The sequence below is a fragment of the Furipterus horrens genome, unplaced genomic scaffold (assembly GCF_987537825.1).
Source record: "Furipterus horrens unplaced genomic scaffold, mFurHor1.1.pri manual_scaffold_13, whole genome shotgun sequence".
Classification (NCBI taxonomy): Eukaryota; Metazoa; Chordata; class Mammalia; order Chiroptera; family Furipteridae; genus Furipterus; species Furipterus horrens.
This window is the reverse complement of record NW_028327183.1, coordinates 19801799-19822879: the sequence shown is the minus strand read 5'-3', so window position 1 is coordinate 19822879 and position 21081 is coordinate 19801799. Positions and strand designations below refer to the sequence as shown.

The 21081-nt window shown below is 36.7% G+C and overlaps 1 protein-coding gene across 1 annotated transcript in view; it reads left to right on the top strand.

Annotated features, from left to right (window-relative positions):
• Window positions 1-21081, top strand: part of GLG1 (golgi glycoprotein 1) — a 121313-nt gene that overhangs the window by 64751 nt on the left and 35481 nt on the right. Inside the window, exons 2-7 of the mRNA XM_090261238.1 lie at window positions 2882-2914; window positions 5005-5091; window positions 8870-9085; window positions 15680-15883; window positions 16726-16797; window positions 17723-17906. Coding sequence (XP_090117364.1) covers window positions 2882-2914; window positions 5005-5091; window positions 8870-9085; window positions 15680-15883; window positions 16726-16797; window positions 17723-17906 — 796 coding nt within the window. The remainder of the gene's footprint in view (window positions 1-2881; window positions 2915-5004; window positions 5092-8869; window positions 9086-15679; window positions 15884-16725; window positions 16798-17722; window positions 17907-21081) is intronic.

Sequence of the window (21081 nt, the reverse complement as noted above, 5' to 3'; positions counted from 1 at the left end):
GCAGACAAATATAGAGATCCCGGTGGCACAACTCACCAGACAGCAGATAGAGAACCTGACAGATGAACAGATAAGAAACTTGTCAGAGGCTCAGTTCTGGGCCATTGTTATCAGGTGGCTTACAGAATTCACAAAAGAGCAGGAAAAAGATATGAAAGAAGCGAAAATCTTTCATAACGAAAGGAACAAAACCACATACGAGACAGAAGGTGAGGAACCCAGAGTTCATTTCAACAAACTGGAATATGGAGAAGGAACAAGCAGTCAACCAATGCAGCGAGAGGAAATAGGAAGCAACAATGAGAGGATCAGAAACCTCTGGGACAGCTATAAAAGGCCCAACATAAGAATCATTGGTTTGCCAGAGAATGAGGAAGATGAACTAGAACTTGAAAAATTGAGTGAAAATATAATAAAGGAGAACTTCCCAGACTTGGGGAAGGGAATAGACTTGCAGGTCCAGGAAGCAAGGAGAGTTCCCAAGAGACTGGACCCAGGGAGAACCACTCCAAGACACATTATAATCAAAATGTCAAAAATTAAAGATAAAGAGAGAATCTTAAAAGCAGCAAGAGAGAAGAAAAGAATTATGTACAAAGGGGTCCCAATTAGACTATCAGCTGACTTCTCAAGGGAAACCCTACAGGCAAGAAGGGACTGGCAAGAAATATTCAAAGTAATGAAAATCCAAAACCTACAACCACGAATACTCTATCCAGCGAAATTGTCATTCAGAATAGAAGGACAGAGAAAGTGTTTCCAGGACAAAATAAAACTGAAAGAGTTCATTAGATCCAAACCACTGTTATATGAGATGTTAAAGGGACTGGTTTAAAAAACAGAAGCTAGGGAGATGAAACAAAGGCAAACGAAACAGGCAACGAGAATGGAAAAGGAACTGTGGGTAAGGGAAGCATAGTGGGGGGAGGTCAACAGGGAGGGGGAGTGGGGAGAGGGAGGGAGATGATATAGGAATTGGGGATCATGGTAGGAGGGAATGGAATAGACGGAGAGAGGTTGGGAGGAACTGTACGCACAACTAATGGACATAATCTAAAAGGGGGGGACAACTGGAGGGAGGGGGGCCACCGGGTGGAGGGGAGCAGAGGGAAGGGAAATTGGCACAAATGTAATATTTTAATCAATAAAACACATTAAATCTGAAAAAAATAAAAATAAAATAAAATTATTGTTTAGCAGAAACGAGTATGAGTAGAAATAATAGTGATGTTAATTGCCTTCTATGCTTTGTTTGAGAAAGAACTAGAATTGCTGATTGATTGAAAAACCTTAAGGGAGGGATTCAAGCTGTATAAAGTAGAAAACTGCCTGAACAAAAAGCATTCTTGCTATTAAACTATTAAGAGAGACAAATTAAGCAGTTGGAACTGAAGTGGAGGGAACAGAGTTAAGCTAGATTAACGCATAGCATGAAGGTTGATTTTTGAGATGCAGAAAGGCACCTCAGAAAAGGCATTAAAATATCTTTTGTTACTTAGACAAGTAGGGAGAAAAAGTTCCCAAGTGCTATTGTTATAATCTTACCTCCCAGCCTATTAAAGTCAGCTTTAATATATTTTATCAGTAAATATAAAAAAGAGTTTTTATATTAGATTGATGCCTACTAAGTATTGCAATGAAATGAGTAGTTTCCTGGAAACTTTTTTTTTCTTGAAGTGATGTTAGGTGTGACTGCTTACTTTGTTAATATTTACCAATTTCTTTCTTTAAAATTTTGTTTTTTAAATTTATTTGAGAAAGACATCAATTTTGCCATTCCAGTTAGTTATGCATTCATTGGTTTTTTCTTGTATGTGCCCCGACCAGGGATCAAACCCACAACTTTGGTGTATTGGGATGACACTCTAACCAACTGAGCTACCTTGCCAGGGCTTACTATTTTCTTTATTCCTTATATTTATCCTTAAGTTGAAAGGATCTTTTTATTTTGAAAATGGCACTTTCTACAACCTACATTGGTAATATTTCGTAGAAGGCACACAGAATTCATTTTGAATGTGATGGAATGCTGTGGAAACTGAGGAAACGGTGCCTTATTACGGTGTATATTATTACAGTTGTATCTCCTTTAATATTATAACCAAAGAAACTCAAGTAAATTATAGGAGATGTGTATTACAAAGCTGTGCAATATTAGGCATAACCTAGTCCACCTTTTTTGCCATGGAATTCAAAGTTTATTTTATCTCTGGTACCTGTACCTGGCTTTACAAAACAAATGTATTCATGGGAGAATATGTATATATATAGTTATATGTGTATTTATATATGTATATATATAAACTTCTGTGTATATATATATACACATACAGGTATAATTTTTTTAATTTTATATTTTTAATTATAGACTTGCAGAATTATAGACCCATAGAAGTTACAAACATAGTACATAAAAGTCCTGTGTACACATTTTGTAGCTTCCCCAAATGGTGACGGGAGACCAATTTTTAAATTATTGATGGGCCTTCTTTGCCCTCTTTAATAAGCCTGATGGTGTTTGTGTTTTTTCCTAACATTTCTAACTTTCTTTAAAAAAGGACACCCTCATTGTACCCGATCCTCTTAATCTTTCAGAATTATGAAGTGTCACGTAGGATCCTTATGTCACTATTGCATTATCTCTAGTAAATTCTTCTTCATTTTCCCCTTCTCCAGATTGTACTATTGATTGAGAAGGGATTACATCTCATCTACTTTCTTGTTGTACTTCTCCTCAGCAGTCTAAAAGATGATATAAGCCCCATTTTACTCCTTATATTGAAGAAACAGATTTAGTTGAATATTCAGATTTCTTGTTTTGAGTCTGTTTTGGTGGTGTTTGAAAACTTGAGATTTGAGCTTTTTTTCTCTTTCATTTTAGCCTGAAAATGAAATTTCTTCAGATTGTAATCATGTAAGTATAACTTTTTCATAATTCACCATATGTGCTTTATATATATGATGACAAATTTTGGGATGCTTTTCCTATTGTTCTAGGAAGCATTATGTTTTTATAAATTTTCTTGATATTAAAAAGAGAATGGTAAGCACTGTGTAAGGGCCAGGTAAATTTACAAATACCCTTCCACTGTAGAACCAGCAAGTTCTGCCAAATCACATTTCTGTACTTAAGCTTGAATTTTTCTGCAGCTACCATATGAAATAATTGTTTCTGTGCTTATCAAGTTTACAGTTTAGATTTCTGTATTTTAAAGTTGTTTTATTTAGTCATCTAGTAGTTGCAGAAGCGACTAATAGGTTCCTCAAAGCTTAAAATATTTACTTTCTGGCCCTTTGCAGGAAAACTTCACTCAATTCTGCTCTGGCCTATGAATAGGAATATAAATAAGAAAATCTTATTTATAAAGCAGTCATCTTAAAATGCATATGTGCTTTTGTCCAACATTTCTTACTTCTTGGAATTTATGTGTAGTTATACTTAAAATAATAGATTAAAAATGTGTCTATGAAAGGGTATTTGTTATGGCATTATTTATAAAACAAAAAAATTAGGAAAAAACCCTTAAAATTCATCAATAGACTCACTCTGGCAGAGGGGGGGCTCAAAAAGAAGCTGATCTGTGCCTTACAACCCCAAGGGCTGCAGAATAGGAAAGATATGAATGGAAAATAGGGACAAATTATATACAAGAAACAGAATTGATGTCATAAGAAAGAGACGATAAGGATGCAGACACCAAGGGAAGAATATGTGAAGATACAAGGAGAGGATGACCATCTGCAAGAAAAGGAGGGAAGCCTCAGACAAAAATCAGTACTCTTCACACCTTGATCTCAGATTTCTAGCCTCCAAAATTGTGAGCAGATAAATTTCTGTGTTTAAGTCACTCAGTCTGTGGTATTTTGTTATGACAGCCCTAACAGTCTAATATGTGGGTTGGCATTATAATTTTTACCATTATAGCTAATGGAACAAATTTTTAAAATTAAATAACTTTCCACCTAGTAAGAAGTTCAGGGATAAATTAATGTCATTAAACAAGAGATAATATAGTTATGAACGATTTTTGGGCAGCAAAATTGAAAACGTTGATGCAGTGGAAAAATTTCTAGAAAAACTAACTTAACCAAAACTAACATGAGACGTTGATAATCTGAATAACCCAATGCTTATTTTAAAAATAGAATCTGTAAAAAAAAAATCTTCCCAATAACAAAACCTCTAGGACCAAATGGATTTATTGGTTAATTTTTACAAGAGTTTAAGGAACAATAACAACAGTCTTTCAGAGAATAAAGACATTGAAACATTTTTCTGTTCATTATGAGGCTAACATAACCTTACTGCCCCAAACAAGGATATAACAATAAAGGAAACACAGGCTGGTGTCATTCATGAACCATAAATGAAAAAATGCTAAGCAAATTAGTAGCAAATTGAATCCAGTAAAATATAAGAAGGGAAATACATCAAGACTGAATTGATTTTACTCCAGAACTGAGGTTAAATTTCGTATTTGAAAAATTAATCTCAATGAAGAAGAAAAATTGTTATCTCAATAGACACATTAAAAAGCATTGATTAATTTTAGTACTAGTTTTTTTGAGCTTTTATTATGGGAAATTTTCTAACATGCATAATTAGACTAACCCCCAAAATCTGAGCCTTTGGGTTAAGACTTTTTGGTTTAAGCAGAATTTAGCTTATACTATCTAATAATTTCTCTGAAAGCTTCATCAGGGATTTTGGTTTTAATTTTTTTCTTGACTTAAAAATTAACCATAAGTAAAAAAAAATATGAAAAAAGAATGTCTGAATGGTAGTGTTTTATTTTGTCTGTACCTTTTTTCTTTTTATCTATAAATGCAGTGGTGCTTGGTTTTTCTTTTCTGTTCATTAACTAAAATGTGCATATGCTTTGTCTGACTCTGTACAACGAACTTTCATCATTTATTTGTCATAATTTATTGTCAGTCACTTATGTTTATCATAATTGATGGTAAATGTTATACAATTCTAACTTTGCTTTTTCTTGTACCTAGTTGTTGTGGAATTATAAGCTGAACCTAACTAAGGATCCCAAATTTGAGTCTGTGGCCAGAGAGGTTTGCAAATCTACCTTATCAGAGGTAAGTTGTAAGGAAATTTTGAGGGTATTTAATGGAATAGAAGAGAAAATTACATCTCTACCAGACCAGTCATTAAGGGAGGAATGACTCATTCATTTACTTCTCTTGGAATTCACATCTGTATGGGTTGAGAGATAGGCAAGGGCAGTTTAATTAGACTTCTTTTTGTTAAAGTGCACCTACACTTACAGTAGGATGCTGTTGATTCAGACCAGTTTATAATCAGGCTCTGTTGGTACCCAGAGAGTACAACTGCTTCTGTCATAGTGCTGCTCTCACACATTTTACAGTCTGCCTGTGTCGGAGGCATACAAAACTGGTTTCCCCAGGAGGCTTATAAATATTTCTAAGTATTTTGACTACAGTTTGATCAATTGAACCATATAGGCATATGCTTCAAATAATAGGAGTTAGTATTAAAAAGATGTATAATAAGATTGTGTAGATAGTTATAAGTGGATGTTGAATATAAAGACAAATAATTAATGAAAATATGTAGCATTGCATGGATACTAATTGGAGAAATTTTTCAATTATTTCTCTTGTCTCAGTGTGAACAATTAATGTTAGTGAAATTTGCAGTATAGAAATTTTTATTGTATTTTATTTTATTTTTTATAATCAGTGATAGAAATTCCAGGAAGATAGATTTCTGTATATTGAAGTATAAGAATCACAAAACACACAGTTGCTATTTTTCCACCTCAAAGTTAATAATCATAGATCTTGCAACATAAAGATCTCTCCTCAAACTACCCTATTTGAAGACTTAAGTTGGAACCATTTTCTCCTGAGCTCTTAAGGAAGATCCTACTGCAAACAGATAAGCCCTCAGCTTGTAATCCTTACTTAAATCATTATGGGATTTTGCAGAACCTGTTTCTTCCTCAAACCTTCGATCACTTAAGTTTTATTCTTTTTTCTTTTCTTTTTTTTTTTTAAATTTTCACCTGAGGATATGTTTACTGATTTTTAGAGAGCAGATTGGAGGAAGAGAGATCAGTTCCCTCCTGTACACACCCCAACCTGAGATCAAACCTGCAACCTAGGTATGTGCCCTGACCAGGAATAGAACCTGCAGCCTTTCAGTGCACAGATGATGCTCCAACCAACTGAGCCACCCGGCCAGGGCCGTTTATTCTTTTATAGCTGTGACTCTTCTTCATATTTACCCTCAGGCTTCAGAATAGAATAACGTATCTTTGAAACATTGATCTTTAACTTCTAACTTCAGTATTCTCCTCAAACTCCCTTGGCTAGCTATATGACTAGCTATACATATCAGTTTGATTGCCATGTGGAAATTTAGCTTGGAGTATATGCAGATTTGTCAGAGTAATTTCACTTTTTGCTTATAATCTACATATATGGTGTCAAAGGTTTTAAAAGAATGAAGATAGATACACTACACTAAACTAGACTCTGGAATGATATATACACACATGCTGACTTCCTTATAGTGCATATATAATGATGGCCTTCTTGTAACATTTTGGGGTGTTGTGTTTCTGTAAAAGATTCAAGGAACAAGGGTACTTCTCCCTTCCTGGAAGGAGATTATACTGGAGTCAGGAAAATTAAATATCAAGAAAAACATAGTTGCCAACTAAATATTTTATTCTACATCTACCTCCTATGTTCTTTCTTAATTTTGGAACCCTACTTCCAAAGAGAAGAATAATACCACATGAATACCTGCAAACTGAAAACCAAACTTTTTATATACTCTCTGTGGTTGAACCAAATACTGCCTGCTTTCCTCCTGCATCCATGTCAAAAATAAAGTGGATATACACCACCACCACCCCACCGCCACTTCAGAGTTTACTGCCATTCATAAATACATTGATGATTTATTTTCCTTCTGTCATTATTAAACTTCTTTCTAAGAGAATGGTTGAAGAAAAGCAGAAACTTCTAATTCAAACACTATATATCCTATTGTAATTGGTGGTGAACTGAAGTATCTGTGCTTCAGTAAAATCTCAAGTGATTAGAAGTAAATAGACATTTAATTTCTTATTGGGACTCCAGTTTAAATTGTGGTTTTGTGTTTTCTTCAGATTTTTAAACTACTGGTTCCCCGGTATTAGAATCTAGCTGGAAATTTCTACTTCATTAAATTTTCAGACCCAGGTGTCTGCCACATGCTGAAATTATCAAGGAGTTATTTCTCCTTTCCCTTTTGAAACTGAACTCTGTTTTACTCAAAAAAAAAAAAAAAAAAAAAAAATCCTTTTCTTGGGAATAATATTCATGGCCATCTTTTTAGACATCACACAAAAAGACCTGAAGGTTAGGCTGAAAGAATTGCTTTCATCTTGACTGTTGAAGATCCATGCTCTTGAAGCCAGTGTGAGACTATTTACTTAAGTTCCAAAGTTTGCTTCTTTGAAAGTAAACACAGTTTTCTGTCTTGAACTGAGTCTTTGACTTGGTTTGGAGTTAGACATAAAGAGACCCAGTGGCCCATAGGGTTATGTGTCTCTTAACATATTACATCCTTCACCCAGCACCTTTTGGGAAAGATTGTATTTGTTTTACCCTGTGTACATGTTTACAGTAAGTGATGTAATAGTGGTTTCAAAAAACCAGTAAAACCAAAAAATTCCATTCTCATTTATATTCAGAATAAATATTTACATTTGGTTCCTTTCTCTTGTCAAAACTGCCATTTTTGTTTGTTTTTAATTTCTCTAAATGCAGTAATAGGTTTTTTCCAAGCAGACTTTATTGCTTTTTAATCCAAGCTCATAACCCTGTAAGTAGGTTTTACTTTTCTTTGCCTGAATTTTAGCATGTTTTGGCTAGCTTGCTTCATTAGCACTTGTGGTTTGGTATGCCCTTTGCAGGACCACTAACCATGTAGAATCACTGTGTGCTTCAACCACTAGATGTTGTGTCAAAACCACCCAAATTAGATTTGCAGTGGCCTTCCACTTCCCAAACTTCTTACCAGACTGCACTGAACATCATTTTAAACATGATCCTGTTCCAGGCCACAGTGGTGAAGCTCAGATTTTACTAAGTTCAAAATCACGTGTCCATATTTATAGTCAATTCAGAACACAGTAATGTCATGTCAAGAAGTACTATCATGCCTTTCCTCCTTCCTCCCCTTGGCCATTAGGTTTACTTAACAACGATAGTTGGCTCTGTAGCTTGGCCTGGGACATGCAACCTGACTGTACTTGTTTCCCAGACCTCTTCTCTAGATGAGTCTCCTCGCTGTCCATTGTGTTCTTCGCATGCATAAAGGGATTTCTCTTTGGAATGTTAAAAGCCCTTTTTAGTTATAGCTCAATAAAGGTGAAAATTTTAACAGCTCTTTTTAATTCCATTTGGACATGAGTTCTATCTAGCATTTGTGTATTTATATGTATTTTTTTGCAAAACACATTAACCGGGTATTTCCTAGAGAGCACAACAATCTGAGTAGGTGTGACACATATGAACAAGAACATATCAGATGTTCTTTCATAAAAGTTGTTTGATGTGACCCCTGCCTTGTGTGGCTCAGTTGGACATCATCCTGCAAAGTGAAAGGTCTTTGGTTCAATTCCCAGTCAGGGCACATGCCTAGGTTGTGGGTTTGGTCCCTGGTTGAAAAGTGTACAAAAGACAGCTGATCAGTGTTTCTCTCTCACATCAATGTTTCTTTTCTTCTCTTCTTCCCTTTCTTTCCCTCTCTAAAAATAAATAAAAATAAAATATTTTTAAAAAGTTGTTTGATATGAGAATAGAATACTTTTGTAAAACAGCCACTTTTTTTGAGCAGATTAAAGAATGTGCTGATGAACCAGTAGGAAAAGGTTACTTGGTTTCCTGCTTGGTGGATCACCGAGGCAACATCACTGAGTACCAGTGTCACCAATACATCACTAAGATGACGGCCATCATTTTCAGTGATTACCGTCTCATCTGTGGCTTCATGGATAACTGCAAAGAAGACATTAACGCTCTGAAATGTGGCAGCATTCGGCTTGGAGAAAAGGTAGGTACTACCCTGGCTTTACCAAAGAGGTCTTATGTACTTGATAAATAAAAAGCTTTGTATAACTGGCATGGAAAAAAATTAAGGGGCTGGAAGTGGCCTTAAGAAGTCTAGACAGCCCCAAGATCTAAGGCTAGTTGAATGCATTTCATCTGTTTGTGACAAAATGTTCCAAAAGTATGGAGAAGTAGAGGAATTAATACCTGCTAAGAGTATTATTATCTTCAAAATACTAAAACATTTGCTGAATACCTGTAACATTCTCTGGCAAAACATTTTGTAGTCTTGTGGGAATAGTAGTTGGGTTAGGAGAGACTTGAATTCCCAAAATTTTCTCTGCATATACCTCAGTGTTGCCATTTAAAAAAACAAAACAAACAAACAAAAAAACCTCATTCAGTACACCAGTACAAAAGAAGATATTTAAATATTAGAAATTTTTAACATATGTAAAAGTACTTACAGCTTGTCAGGAGAAATGCGATCTATTACCTTCCATCTCAGAAGAACTAATTTTAGTAAAGAAAGAAAATAACTACATAGGTAGTTTCTTCTTCCTTGATTATATTTGTGCTTATTTTTTTTCCTTATTAGTCTGTTGTCTAGAAGGTCACAGCGAATGTTTAACCAGGTTTATTCTGAATTTGTTTGCTCAGAAAAAATGAAAGAAACTCCTGAGAAGTAATAGGTGTCAGTGGGAGAAATAGTCCGGGGCCCGTATGTGGCATCAGCTCTTAATTGCCACTATTCATTAGTCTGCTGTTTAGGAAATATGAAGAATAATAAAATCCATTTGTCTCTTTGTTCCTATTTATTCTTTGCACCATGCTTTGCAGTTTTCCATCACGGAGGAAGGGGGGCATGGTATTGTGTGCCAGAGCTGCAAACTGCACACACTGGTTCAAGTGAAGGTTTTAGTACCGGTTATTGTCTGGCTGTCACCAAGTACCCTTTCCTTCATACCAGCACGGGGCGCTGGCCCTTCCATGGGGCACCACTGGGTCTATCTTGAGAGCACTATGAACTTGGCATACAGCTTTCAAGCAGCTAAATAAAGACCAGTTTTAATTACGAAGGCAGATTTTTCTCCTTCCCTGCAGATTCTGGACACTTAAGTCACCCTGATAATTCAGGAACCTCCTCTGGTTTACTTAGGGTATTGGAGATTATATTCCGTTCCAACACTCACTCTTTAAAATCTTCACATAAGGATTCCAGACATACTTTTCAGGAATCAGTGATGACACTTTTTCATAATTGTAGTTAGTGATCCATGCTATAAAGTGGATTGTTACAATTCACCTCTCTTTGTAGTAGTTCTTCCCTACTGACTGCCAAGATAATCTCTGGTTAGCTTCCCACTGGCCATCTGAATTGTCGATATAAAACCTGCTCTCAGTGGCATGTAGGCGTTAAGTCTGCAGTGACTGAAATGAGGGCGGACAATAGCAGTGCCAGAGCTCAAAGGCATGACAGAGAGAGTGGTTTTCAACTTTGTTAAAATAACAGAAGATGTTTCTGTGGACCATCAACATGCATATTTTGGCCATTTTTGTCTTCTACTATACCAACCAGTGAATTCCTGTTTATACCAAGCACCCCATCTCTGGCGTCAAAGGTTTTCTTGTATTTGGGGCATAGTAACATGACTCATGCCTGCACTTCTGAAAGCATGCCCCTTCCTAGATAATCCATTCTGGGGCGACAGCCAAATTTTAAAATGAGGAAGCAAGTCCTCAGCCCTTCTTTGCCTTTCTAACTATAGTTTACTTCTGTGTAGTTAGTTATTTAGTTACGAAAATTATCCTGTAAAATTAATGAGTCAGCTCCCGACCACAGAAGAGAACAGGCTCATCTACTTCAGATTTGTTGCCACTGAAGCCTGCAAACTCCTCTTGGGCTTTGAACTGACCTACTTCAAAGGTCATGGCTAACCTGTACCCTCCTCTTTATGAACATAAAATGTCGTGATTTCAAAACTATGATGATTTCCACCCCCCAAATGTTAATATATATAAAATGTAGAACGAAGACTATATATTAATAATATTTTTAAATTTTTCCAAATAAATATTATTAAAATGAAAATGCAGATCTCTAAAAGTAAAAGTGTAAATGATTTACATCATCTGAAGAGAAAGTAGAATGTGACATACGCTACAGGAACCTAATATGGACACAGGCCATATTATTACATATATACTTTTCACTCAGTAGTTACATCATTTTATCATTACCTGCTTTTAACCAACTACTTTGAATAATTCAAATATTATTTTTCTCTTTATGTGGTGATATAGATCACAGAAGACTAAAAACCATTGAAATATAGAATTTGTAGCAGAGATGAAAACAGTTCTTGCTTACCTTTTTGAGATTAGTGTAGGGTTATCCTTCTCTGTTCTTAAACAGGGGAGGGGGGCAGCAGGGACATAGTATATGGGGAAGAAAAAAACTATCAAACCGCTAAAAACTGATCAGGACACTCAGAGTAGTTTTAAGACAGGCATTTGTCTCACCATAATAAAATTTTAAAAACTCATTGTAAGTCCATTTACAGGATCATTTATTATTCACATGTCAAGCCTCTGTATTAATACTTAACGTTTTTTAACCTAAGTAATTTTATTTTTTTGTAGATAATGCACCGGTGTGTAGTTTACCTCCCTTGCTTTCATTTGTATTCAGTAATTAGCCATATAATTTTCTTTGTCAAATTTTTGCATGCATTATATAACTCAAATGGGCTGAAATAGAAAGCTCAGACTCTGAAGAACTAAGAAGAATTCATGAAATATCTTTATTTGAAGAAATATCTGTCTAAAGTTATGTTGAATGAAAACACCTAATAGAGGTCATGTTATGGCCCAATGCCAGTATATGGTCCTACAATTGCTATAATTAAAATTAAATCTCAGATTCCTTAGTGGGTCTTGAACTATGATGATGCCTTCTTAGATCCAATAAGAAGCAAATGGAACTATTAAAGAATATAATAGCCCTAGTTAGTGTCACTAGTGATACATTAAAACAGTTATAAACCCTAAATATACAGGGAACTATTTCAACTCATTACATGGAAATCATTTCTTTAACCTATAATGCCAGGACCAAATACTGAATTTAAATCAAGTGTGGCTATTATGCTATTATTTTCAACCTCTTTGTATATGATTAAGACATAATTGCTAGCAACCATATAAGTAAGTTATTATGGGCTACTGAAATTTCATATAGGACATATTTTTATAACATAAAACCATGTTTATAATAATCTCATATACTGTAAATAATAAGCGACTCATATGTTTCTGCTCAAATCTGTGTTATCATAGGTTTGTTTTTCCTTTGGGAAGTGGAAAAGAGTAGACCTTCCCTAAGTGGGTCATAGACAGACTTGAATGTCAGTCATAAATTAGGAAGAAAAAATAAGCCTTACTCTGGATTTCTGGGATTTGTATCTACTTTTCTCTCTGTCATCGTCTTTTTGTCACTTGTCCCTGAGTTTTATCTGTTTAGAATTACTCTCCAAAAAAACTTTTTGGTCATCTTGGGTTTCCAAGCATTAGATAGAACTACACAACTAGTGAGAAAGGTTAAGACGTGAGAACCTGCTGGTTTACTGTGCTTCCTAATCTTTTTGGGATCAGCAAACTCTTTGAAATTTAATGAAATCTCAGTCTTTCTTGGGAAAAATATACAATACCCACCTACAAATTAGAGGAGTTTCCTGGAATCCCAAGGTCTTAGCTCGGCACGTTATGTTGTGCAATTCAGACAAGTTGATCAACTCTCAGCCTCTGTTTACCCATCTGCTCAATAGATGGCACCGCTCTTATCCCCACTTAACAGGTGTATTAGGAGGGAACATGAATATTTTCATGGAGCTACTTGGAAAGTGGTATGCTATGGAACCAGCTGTTACAACACAATAGAAAAATCACTATACTTCTTTTATTGAATTGATATTTTGCTTAAAGTAGGTGTTAACCTATCTGGTTTAGGAGTCTTTTTATCACATAAAGATGATTCCATAGACATGGTATCTTACTCTAACAAGATTGTGTGTGTGTGTGTGTGTGTGTGTGTGTGTGTAAAGGAATGATAGCACTATTTTCTGCTGTTTTTTTCTTGCTCTATTAATGGTTATACCTTTCAAGTTATTAAAGCATGTCTTTGAGTATAGAAGTTTAGGATTCTTGAATAGAAAATATTTAGAGGAATATTCTCATTCTGAATTAATGAATGCTTATGGTTGCTATGGAGATGATGCAATGTACAATTAAAGGAAATTGGATGGTTTTAGAAAAGCTCTCAAAAGCAGTTGTACTTTTGGTCAAGGTGGTGGCATAGATAAACATGGCTTGCGTCTTTGCACAATTACATGAAAATTACAACTAAAATATAAAACAACCATCACTCAGAACTGTCAGAAATTGAGTTGGATGGAAGTCTGACAACTATGAAATTAAAGAAGCCACATCGATCCAGAGTGGTAGGGGGGGTGGAGATGTGGAAAAGTCTGGTCCCACATCTACATTGTAGAGGATAAAAATTCGGGAGGTATATCTTGGAAGCAAGGAGTCCCAAGCCCCCCAGCCCAGGCTTCCAGTGCTAGGACGGTAAGTCCCTAGAACTTCTGGCTGCAGAAACTGGGGAAGAAGCTTCTAGAGTCCCAAGCAGTTCCCCTTAAAGAACCCATACATGGACTGACTTGTTCCCCAGAGCTCCAGCACCAGGGTAGCAGCTTGAAAGGCACCAGTGGCATACAAGGAAGGACTGAAGTGTCTGGCATCAAGGCGGGAGCTTGGGGACAGCTTTTTCCTAGACAGAAAGGCAGGCCCTCCCCCAACAGAGGCAGCAGAGGGGTGCCGTATCTGAGTCTCCATCAACCTGGCTAACACTGTTTGCCTCATCTTGAAGATTCCCTGAGACTTCCTCCCACCCAAGTTAAGGACCCCCAAGCTGCTTTTCCATATGAACGGTTGGTCTTGGCTCATACTTCACAGCTTCCTAAATCCTATCAAACAAGCAACAGCCCACCTCAGTGAGCCCTCAGCCCCCATACCTCTTGCTTAGGGGCCCCAGGCCTGGCAGTAGCAGCAGCCAGCCTAGATTCACAGCTTGGCCTTGCTTGGGAACCGCCAAGCCCAGCACAAGTAGCAGCCATCTCAAATTGCTTTATAGCTCATGTGGGATGGCCCTGGGCAGAACACTGACCTTGCCCTGCACCACCCAGGACACCTCAGAGCATGCGCCCCCAGTGGGCAGTTATAGACACATCAGAGCACCAGTACCCAGCCCTGCACAGCTGACCCTCCATAGACGGGATCTTAAAAGCTTCAAGAGAAAAGCAGTTAACTACAGCAGAGTTCTCATAGATTGTCCGCTGATTTCTTAAAAGAAACTTTGCAGGCTAGAAGGGATTGGCAAAAAATATTCATAGTCACAAAAAGCAGGGTGCTACAGCCAAGATTGCTGTACCCAGCAAAGCTATCATTTAGAATCAAAGGGCAGATAAAGAGCTTCCCAGACAAGAAAAAACTAAAGGGGTTCATCATTACCAAGCCATTATTATATGAAATGTTAAAAGGACTTATTTAAGAAAAAAGAAGATCAAAACTACGAACAATAAAATGGCAGTAAATACATATCTATCAACAATTGCATTTAAAAAACAAACTAAGCAAACAAGAAGAACAGAGACAAAATTATGTATACTGAGAGCATTTGGGTGGTTGCCGGATGGAAGGTGGGTGTGGGGAAAGGGTGAAGAGGTGAGGGGATTAAGAAGTACAAATAGGTAGTTCCACAATAGCCATGGGAGTGTAAGGTACAGGATAGGGAATGGAGTAGCCAAAGAACTTACACATGATCCATGGACATGAACAATGGTGGGGGGATTGCCTGAGGAAGTGGACGGGGTGGGATTGGGTGGAGAAGGGCGGAGGGGGAATAATTGGGACAACTGCAATAGCATAATCAATAAAAAATAGCAATTGTATAAATGGTGTAATTCATTAAAATCACATTCAGATAAATCAAAAACACCAAAGTGAATATTACACTACAGATTGTACATGATTGGTCTTTGTGGGCAGTGTCGTATAGAAAAAAGGAGAAATTGCATCTCTATAATATCTTTTCTCAATGGATTTTGTAGTTTGTTTGTTTAACTTGACTAAAAGCACTATACCTTGGGAAATAGCCCTTCAGAGATTAATGAATAGAGATTTCTGCAATGTTACTTCGGTATGGATGTGAGCTATAATCAGAGCATTAGGCTGGTGTAATTCTTTTAATGTTTCTGACATTTTAAACTTTAAGAATTCAGATTTCTATTTCTAGTACTAATTAAACCATATTTAATTTCCCAGGATCTCTGTTTTCGTTTGTACCATGCAAGTATTATATTCTAACCAAAGATTATTGAGGACATTTTCTGTAATTTCCATAATGCAGTTGATTCCCACCTGATTTCTTAATAGTACATCAGTAAGCTAAATATATGTTATTGTTTTTTTAACCAAATGATGTTTAGTTGAAAGTCATTGTGGTGAGAGTTGTAAAATATTATTATCCCTATGATCTTAGGATGCACATTCACAAGGTGAGGTGGTATCATGCTTGGAGAAAGGCCTGGTGAAGGAAGCAGAAGAAAAAGATTCCAAGATTCGCGTCTCTGAACTCTGCAAGAAAGCCATTCTCCGGGTGGCTGAGCTGTCCTCAGATGACTTTCATTTAGACCGGCATTTATATTTTGCTTGCCGAGATGATCGGGAACGTTTTTGTGAAAATGTGAGTCACTTCCAAAACTGTTCTTCTTTTCTTCCTTTTCTTTTTAAGTATTTTAAAATACTCCATTCCCAAAAAATAAAAAACCAACACAAACCTCACATATAGAAAATCTACTAAACTGGAAGGTAGAGTTGGTCTCTGGATAGTAGAAACTGATAATAGATGCTCAGATTTGGTTTAACATCTGGTTAACATTTGGCTTCTGACAGTCTACACACACTATTTTTTTCTGCTTCATCTAACATCTCAATTTCAGTTCTTGGGAGTCTTATTTTATCAATAGGAGTCCTATTTTTACCAGGGAATCTAGTTCACATCTATCCCACAGTTAAAACTTTGCCATATTATATATTCGCAATTATACATTTTTGGCTAAGATGAAAAAAACACCAAGTAGGTAGCTAGTTCTTAAAACCAAACCCCTGATTACTACCCACAGACCCTACAGAACAACTTTCTAACACTTTAAATGGAAGAATTTTCCATCTTTACAACAAAGAACTGAGGGTGAGTTGTGTGTACTCCCACTCTGCCTGCTGTTTTGATTTAACAGCTTTAACCATCAGAGCCACTAATTCTAAGTTTTATGTTGTAAAAAGGAAGACTGATACTTCTCTGCATTCCCTGATTAACAGCATATCTGGGAATAAATGACAATAGTCAGGCATTATGGGGAAAAAATTCCATGTTGACTGTAGGCGCTATTTTCTTTCAAAGTCTACTAAATTTTATGAATGGCTGAGCCATTTGTTCAAGGGTACTCACATTATATTTATTTAACAGAAAGTTTTATATGGGATTATGAATAATGTCCAGCATAATGGATATGTTTCATTTTATAGACTCAAGCTGGTGAAGGCAGAGTATATAAGTGCCTCTTCAACCACAAATTTGAAGACTCCATGAGTGAAAAGGTAAGCATAACTTTAAAACAAACCAATATTTTATTTATTTCTTAAAAAGTTTTCTCAGATCGTCTTAAATAATATTTGTATAAATTGATACCAAAATATATGACTGATAAAGCTTAACCCTTTTCAGAGGTAAAATACTTGGCTTTTAGTTGGAAAGCAAAGCATATTTTGCTTAAGCCACGGAAATGAAGCTTTAATTGTGATGTCTGGACATTGAGAAGCCAATTGGGAATCAGTTTGGGGAGTAAAATCAGAGAATTTTATATCAGAATCACACTGAAGCCCGTCCTACATTCTCAGGAAGTTTAGGCTAACAAACCAAAGTGCTTCGTTGGCAATTAGCTATTTAACTTTTCAGCAGATGTCTCATTAGACATTCTCATTACTTTTAGTCCTCTGTTCCTGGATGAATGCAAGAATCTTTTTTTACAACCTTTAAAAGTAATTATTTTTGTTTCTTTTATCCTGTCATTTACTTTTACTAAGCAGCTGAAGAAATGTTTTTCACTTCATTTCCTTTACTATTGTGTAATTATATTTTAAAAGTATAGAATGGAACTTCCAGAGTATTATGTTAGTTGACATTTTGATTCTGGCAATACTTTAGGAATATTGTTGAAGAGGAAAAGAATACTTTGTTAACTTCATGTTTTAGAATCTACCAAATATCTATGTGTTTGGGCCAGCTGCTGTTGCAGCAAGGAACAGCAATTCACTGTAGAATTCCAGGGCTCCCCACCCATTTACCTCTGCCTCTTGCCACACTAGTTTTCCATGCTCGTGTTCAATTTTAGCCAGACTTCAAGACAGGCATTTTGGTAACAACTACAATTGTTGTTGACATGTACTTGGCCCTGAGAAATACATGTGAACAGCTGAACCACCTGAGCAGTCTTATAACGCTCTTACTGCACTCTTTACTCAGTGTCGAGAAGCACTAACAACCCGGCAAAAGTTGATTGCCCAAGATTATAAGGTCAGTTACTCTTTGGCCAAATCCTGTAAGAGTGACTTAAAAAAATACCGGTGCAATGTGGAAAACCTTCCCCGGTCCCGAGAAGCCAGGCTCTCCTACCTTCTGATGTGTCTGGAGTCAGCTGTGCATAGAGGTGAGGGTTTATTTCTTTTTGTCCTTTTTATTCCTTTTTGGATTCACATTCTAAACCTTTGTGTACGGTTACTTTTCGCCTGTATTTGCTCTTTTGAGTACAGCTATACCTTGTTACTTAGGAGTCTTTCTTTGTAAGCGTAACTCTAGGAACTGAAGGGTTTGGTATTTCAACACCTTGTTGAAGGCCCTTCCTCTTAGTTCAACAATCCCCAATTTTGTTTTTCTTTATATCCCAGCTTGCTTTTTTTTTAAATTTATTCATTCATTATTTGAGCAAGGGGGAGGGAGGGAGAAAGAGAGAGAGAGACACCATACATTTGACTCTCAAACACACCCTGACCGGGGACTGAACCTGCAAGCCAGGCATGTGCCCTGACTGGGAATCAAGCCAGCGACTGTTTGCTTTGTGGCATGACACCCTGAGCCGCACCGATCAGGGCCCAGCTTGCTCTTTTTACAAAGTATATTTTTCAAATCTAAATATTTTAATTTTTAAAAATACATATAGAGTAGGGCAAAGGTAGGTTTACAGTTTGTATGGACAGTAATACAATAATTAATAAATATTAATACAAGAATAAACTCTTATTTTGCGTAGTCACAACTGTAAGCCTGCTTTTGTCCCACCTTGTATGGTACAGCATTTTTAGGAGAGTCAGGGTAGTATAATGATTTAGCATATGAGCTTTGGGTCAGAGAGACATGGCTTCAAGTTATGGCTCTATCACCAAACTAACTGGCTAGGTGTCCATTGTTTACATTTTTAATTTCTCCAAAACTCATTTTTTTTTTATTTATAAAAAATATTACCTATGTTGAGGAGTTCATATGAGGACTGAAAGAGATTTATTTGGCATAGCACTTAGCATACAATAAGTGATAGGTAATGCTATTATTATGACAGTGACGATGTTAAGAAATGAAACACTATCCTTGGCCAGGTAGCTCAGTTCGTTGGAGTGTTGCCTATACACCAGAAAGTTTCAAGTTTGATTCCCAGTCATGACACATACCTAGGTTGCGGGTTCAATCCCTAGTCGGGATGCATACAGGAAGGAGTGGATTAATGTCTCTCTCTCTCTCTCTTTCCCTACTGCTCTCCTTCTCTCTCCCCCCCTTCCCTCCCCCTCAAGTCAATAAATATATCCTCACATGAGGATTAAAAAGGGAAATTTTTTTTTGAAGAAATTAAACAGTAAAAGATGAAAGGATTACCCTTTCATCAGACTCATTGTTTAATTCAAAAGGCAACCCCTGACAAAGGAAACAAGAAGGATGTCTAGAAGACTAGGGTTGTCTTTCTTCATCTGGCTATAGGCTCCAAAAATGAAATACCTACCTCTTATTGAATAAATGGTGCTGTGACAGTTGATTAGTGATTAAAAAGTTAAGTGGGGGAAAAATCAATCATTAAAGGAAACTCAGAACTTTTTGGTGAATTTTTTTCTAATATATGGATGTTTGAAAGCAATGAATGGCAGCTAGAGAGTACATGGTCTTGGACTGAAAAACAAACAAAGCACATTTTGGAGACAATGAGGAATATTGATTATGGTCCAGGTATTAGGTGAAACTTTTCTAAAATGGAAAGGTGGACATTATTGACTAGTAAATCATATTATAGAACATTATGCATAATTAATCTAATTTTGGTGTTTGAAAAATACAAGTTAATATCCTTAAAATCCACATGGACAAGAAACACAAAAAAGACTGAGTAAACCAGCAGCCCCCCAAGCTTTTCTGGCACCAGGGATCGGTTTCGTGGAAGACAATTTTTCAATGGACCGGGGTCAGGGGGATGTTTTTGGGATAATTCAAGCACATTACATTCAAGCTCATTTCCTGCTGTGTGGCCCCATTCCTAACAGGCCCTGACCAGTACCAGTCCGCAGTCTGGAAGTTAGGGTCCCCTGCAGTAAATAAATAACCAGATAATTCAGAGAAGTTATACAGACTACTTAAAAAAAAAGGGAATCATAATAACTGTTGACAAGGATGTGGAAAAGCTAGAACTATTGTATATTGCTGATGGAAATTCAAAGAGGTACATACAACCACTTTGGAAGATAGTTTGCCAGTTTCTTAAAAAGTTAAACATACATCTCCCCTATGACCCAGCCATATATTTGTAGTCACAGAAAGCAGATCCGTGGTTGACTGGTGATGGGGTGGGTGGAGTGGAGAGGAAAGAAAAGGAGGGATTCTAAAGGAGCATAAGGAAACTTTTGGAGTTTATAGGAATGTTCAGTACCTTGATTGTGGTGATGGTTTCACCAGAGAGAGAGAGAGAGAGAGAGAGAGAGTGTGCGTGTGTATGTGTATACATGGTCTGTCCAGAAAAAGTCCAGCCATTGATAATATAATGAGAACGGTTTGCATGACTTCAGTGTAACCTAGCAGCCAAGAAGAGGGGACTGCAATGCGCATGTGTGAACAATGATGACTTCACTGTACTAGTCAGTGGGGGTTGTAGATGCTGTTGAGTGAGCATGTGTGCTGTGTGGCTGTCACATTCAAAATGACTGAGTGAGTAAAGCAACGAATCTGCATCAGATTTTGCGTTAAGCTTGAACATTCCTTTACGGAAGCTATTTAGATGATTCAGAAGGTCGTGGCTATGGGCAGCTGGTGATTGGCAGCTTCATCGACAACACGCCTGCTCATGCACCATGTCATGTCTCGTGCAGAGTTTTTTGGTGAAACATCGTATCACCGAGGTGACTATATCCCTCTACAGCCCAGATTGGGCGCCCTGCAACTTCTGGCTTTTCCCAAAACTAAAATCATCTTTGAAAGGGAATAGATTTCAAATTGTCGATAAGATTCAGGGAAATATGACGGGGCAGCTAAATGCAATTGGGAAAACTGTGTGAGGTCCCAAGGTGCCTACTTTGAAGGGGACTGAGGCATCATTGTTCAGTGTACAATGTTTCTTGTATATTCTTCAATAAATGCCTCTATTTTTCATAGTGCGTGGCTGGATACTTTCTGGACAGACTCTATATGTCAGACTTGCCCAACTGTATGCTTTAAAAGTGTAGTTTATTATATGTCAGTTGTACCTCACTAAATCTGTGTTTATAGCTGAAGGAAGGTGGTAAGCTATAGTGAATATTTGAAGTATAGTCTATTCCACAAACTTGTAACTGTAAGTCGGTAGAGATTGTTCT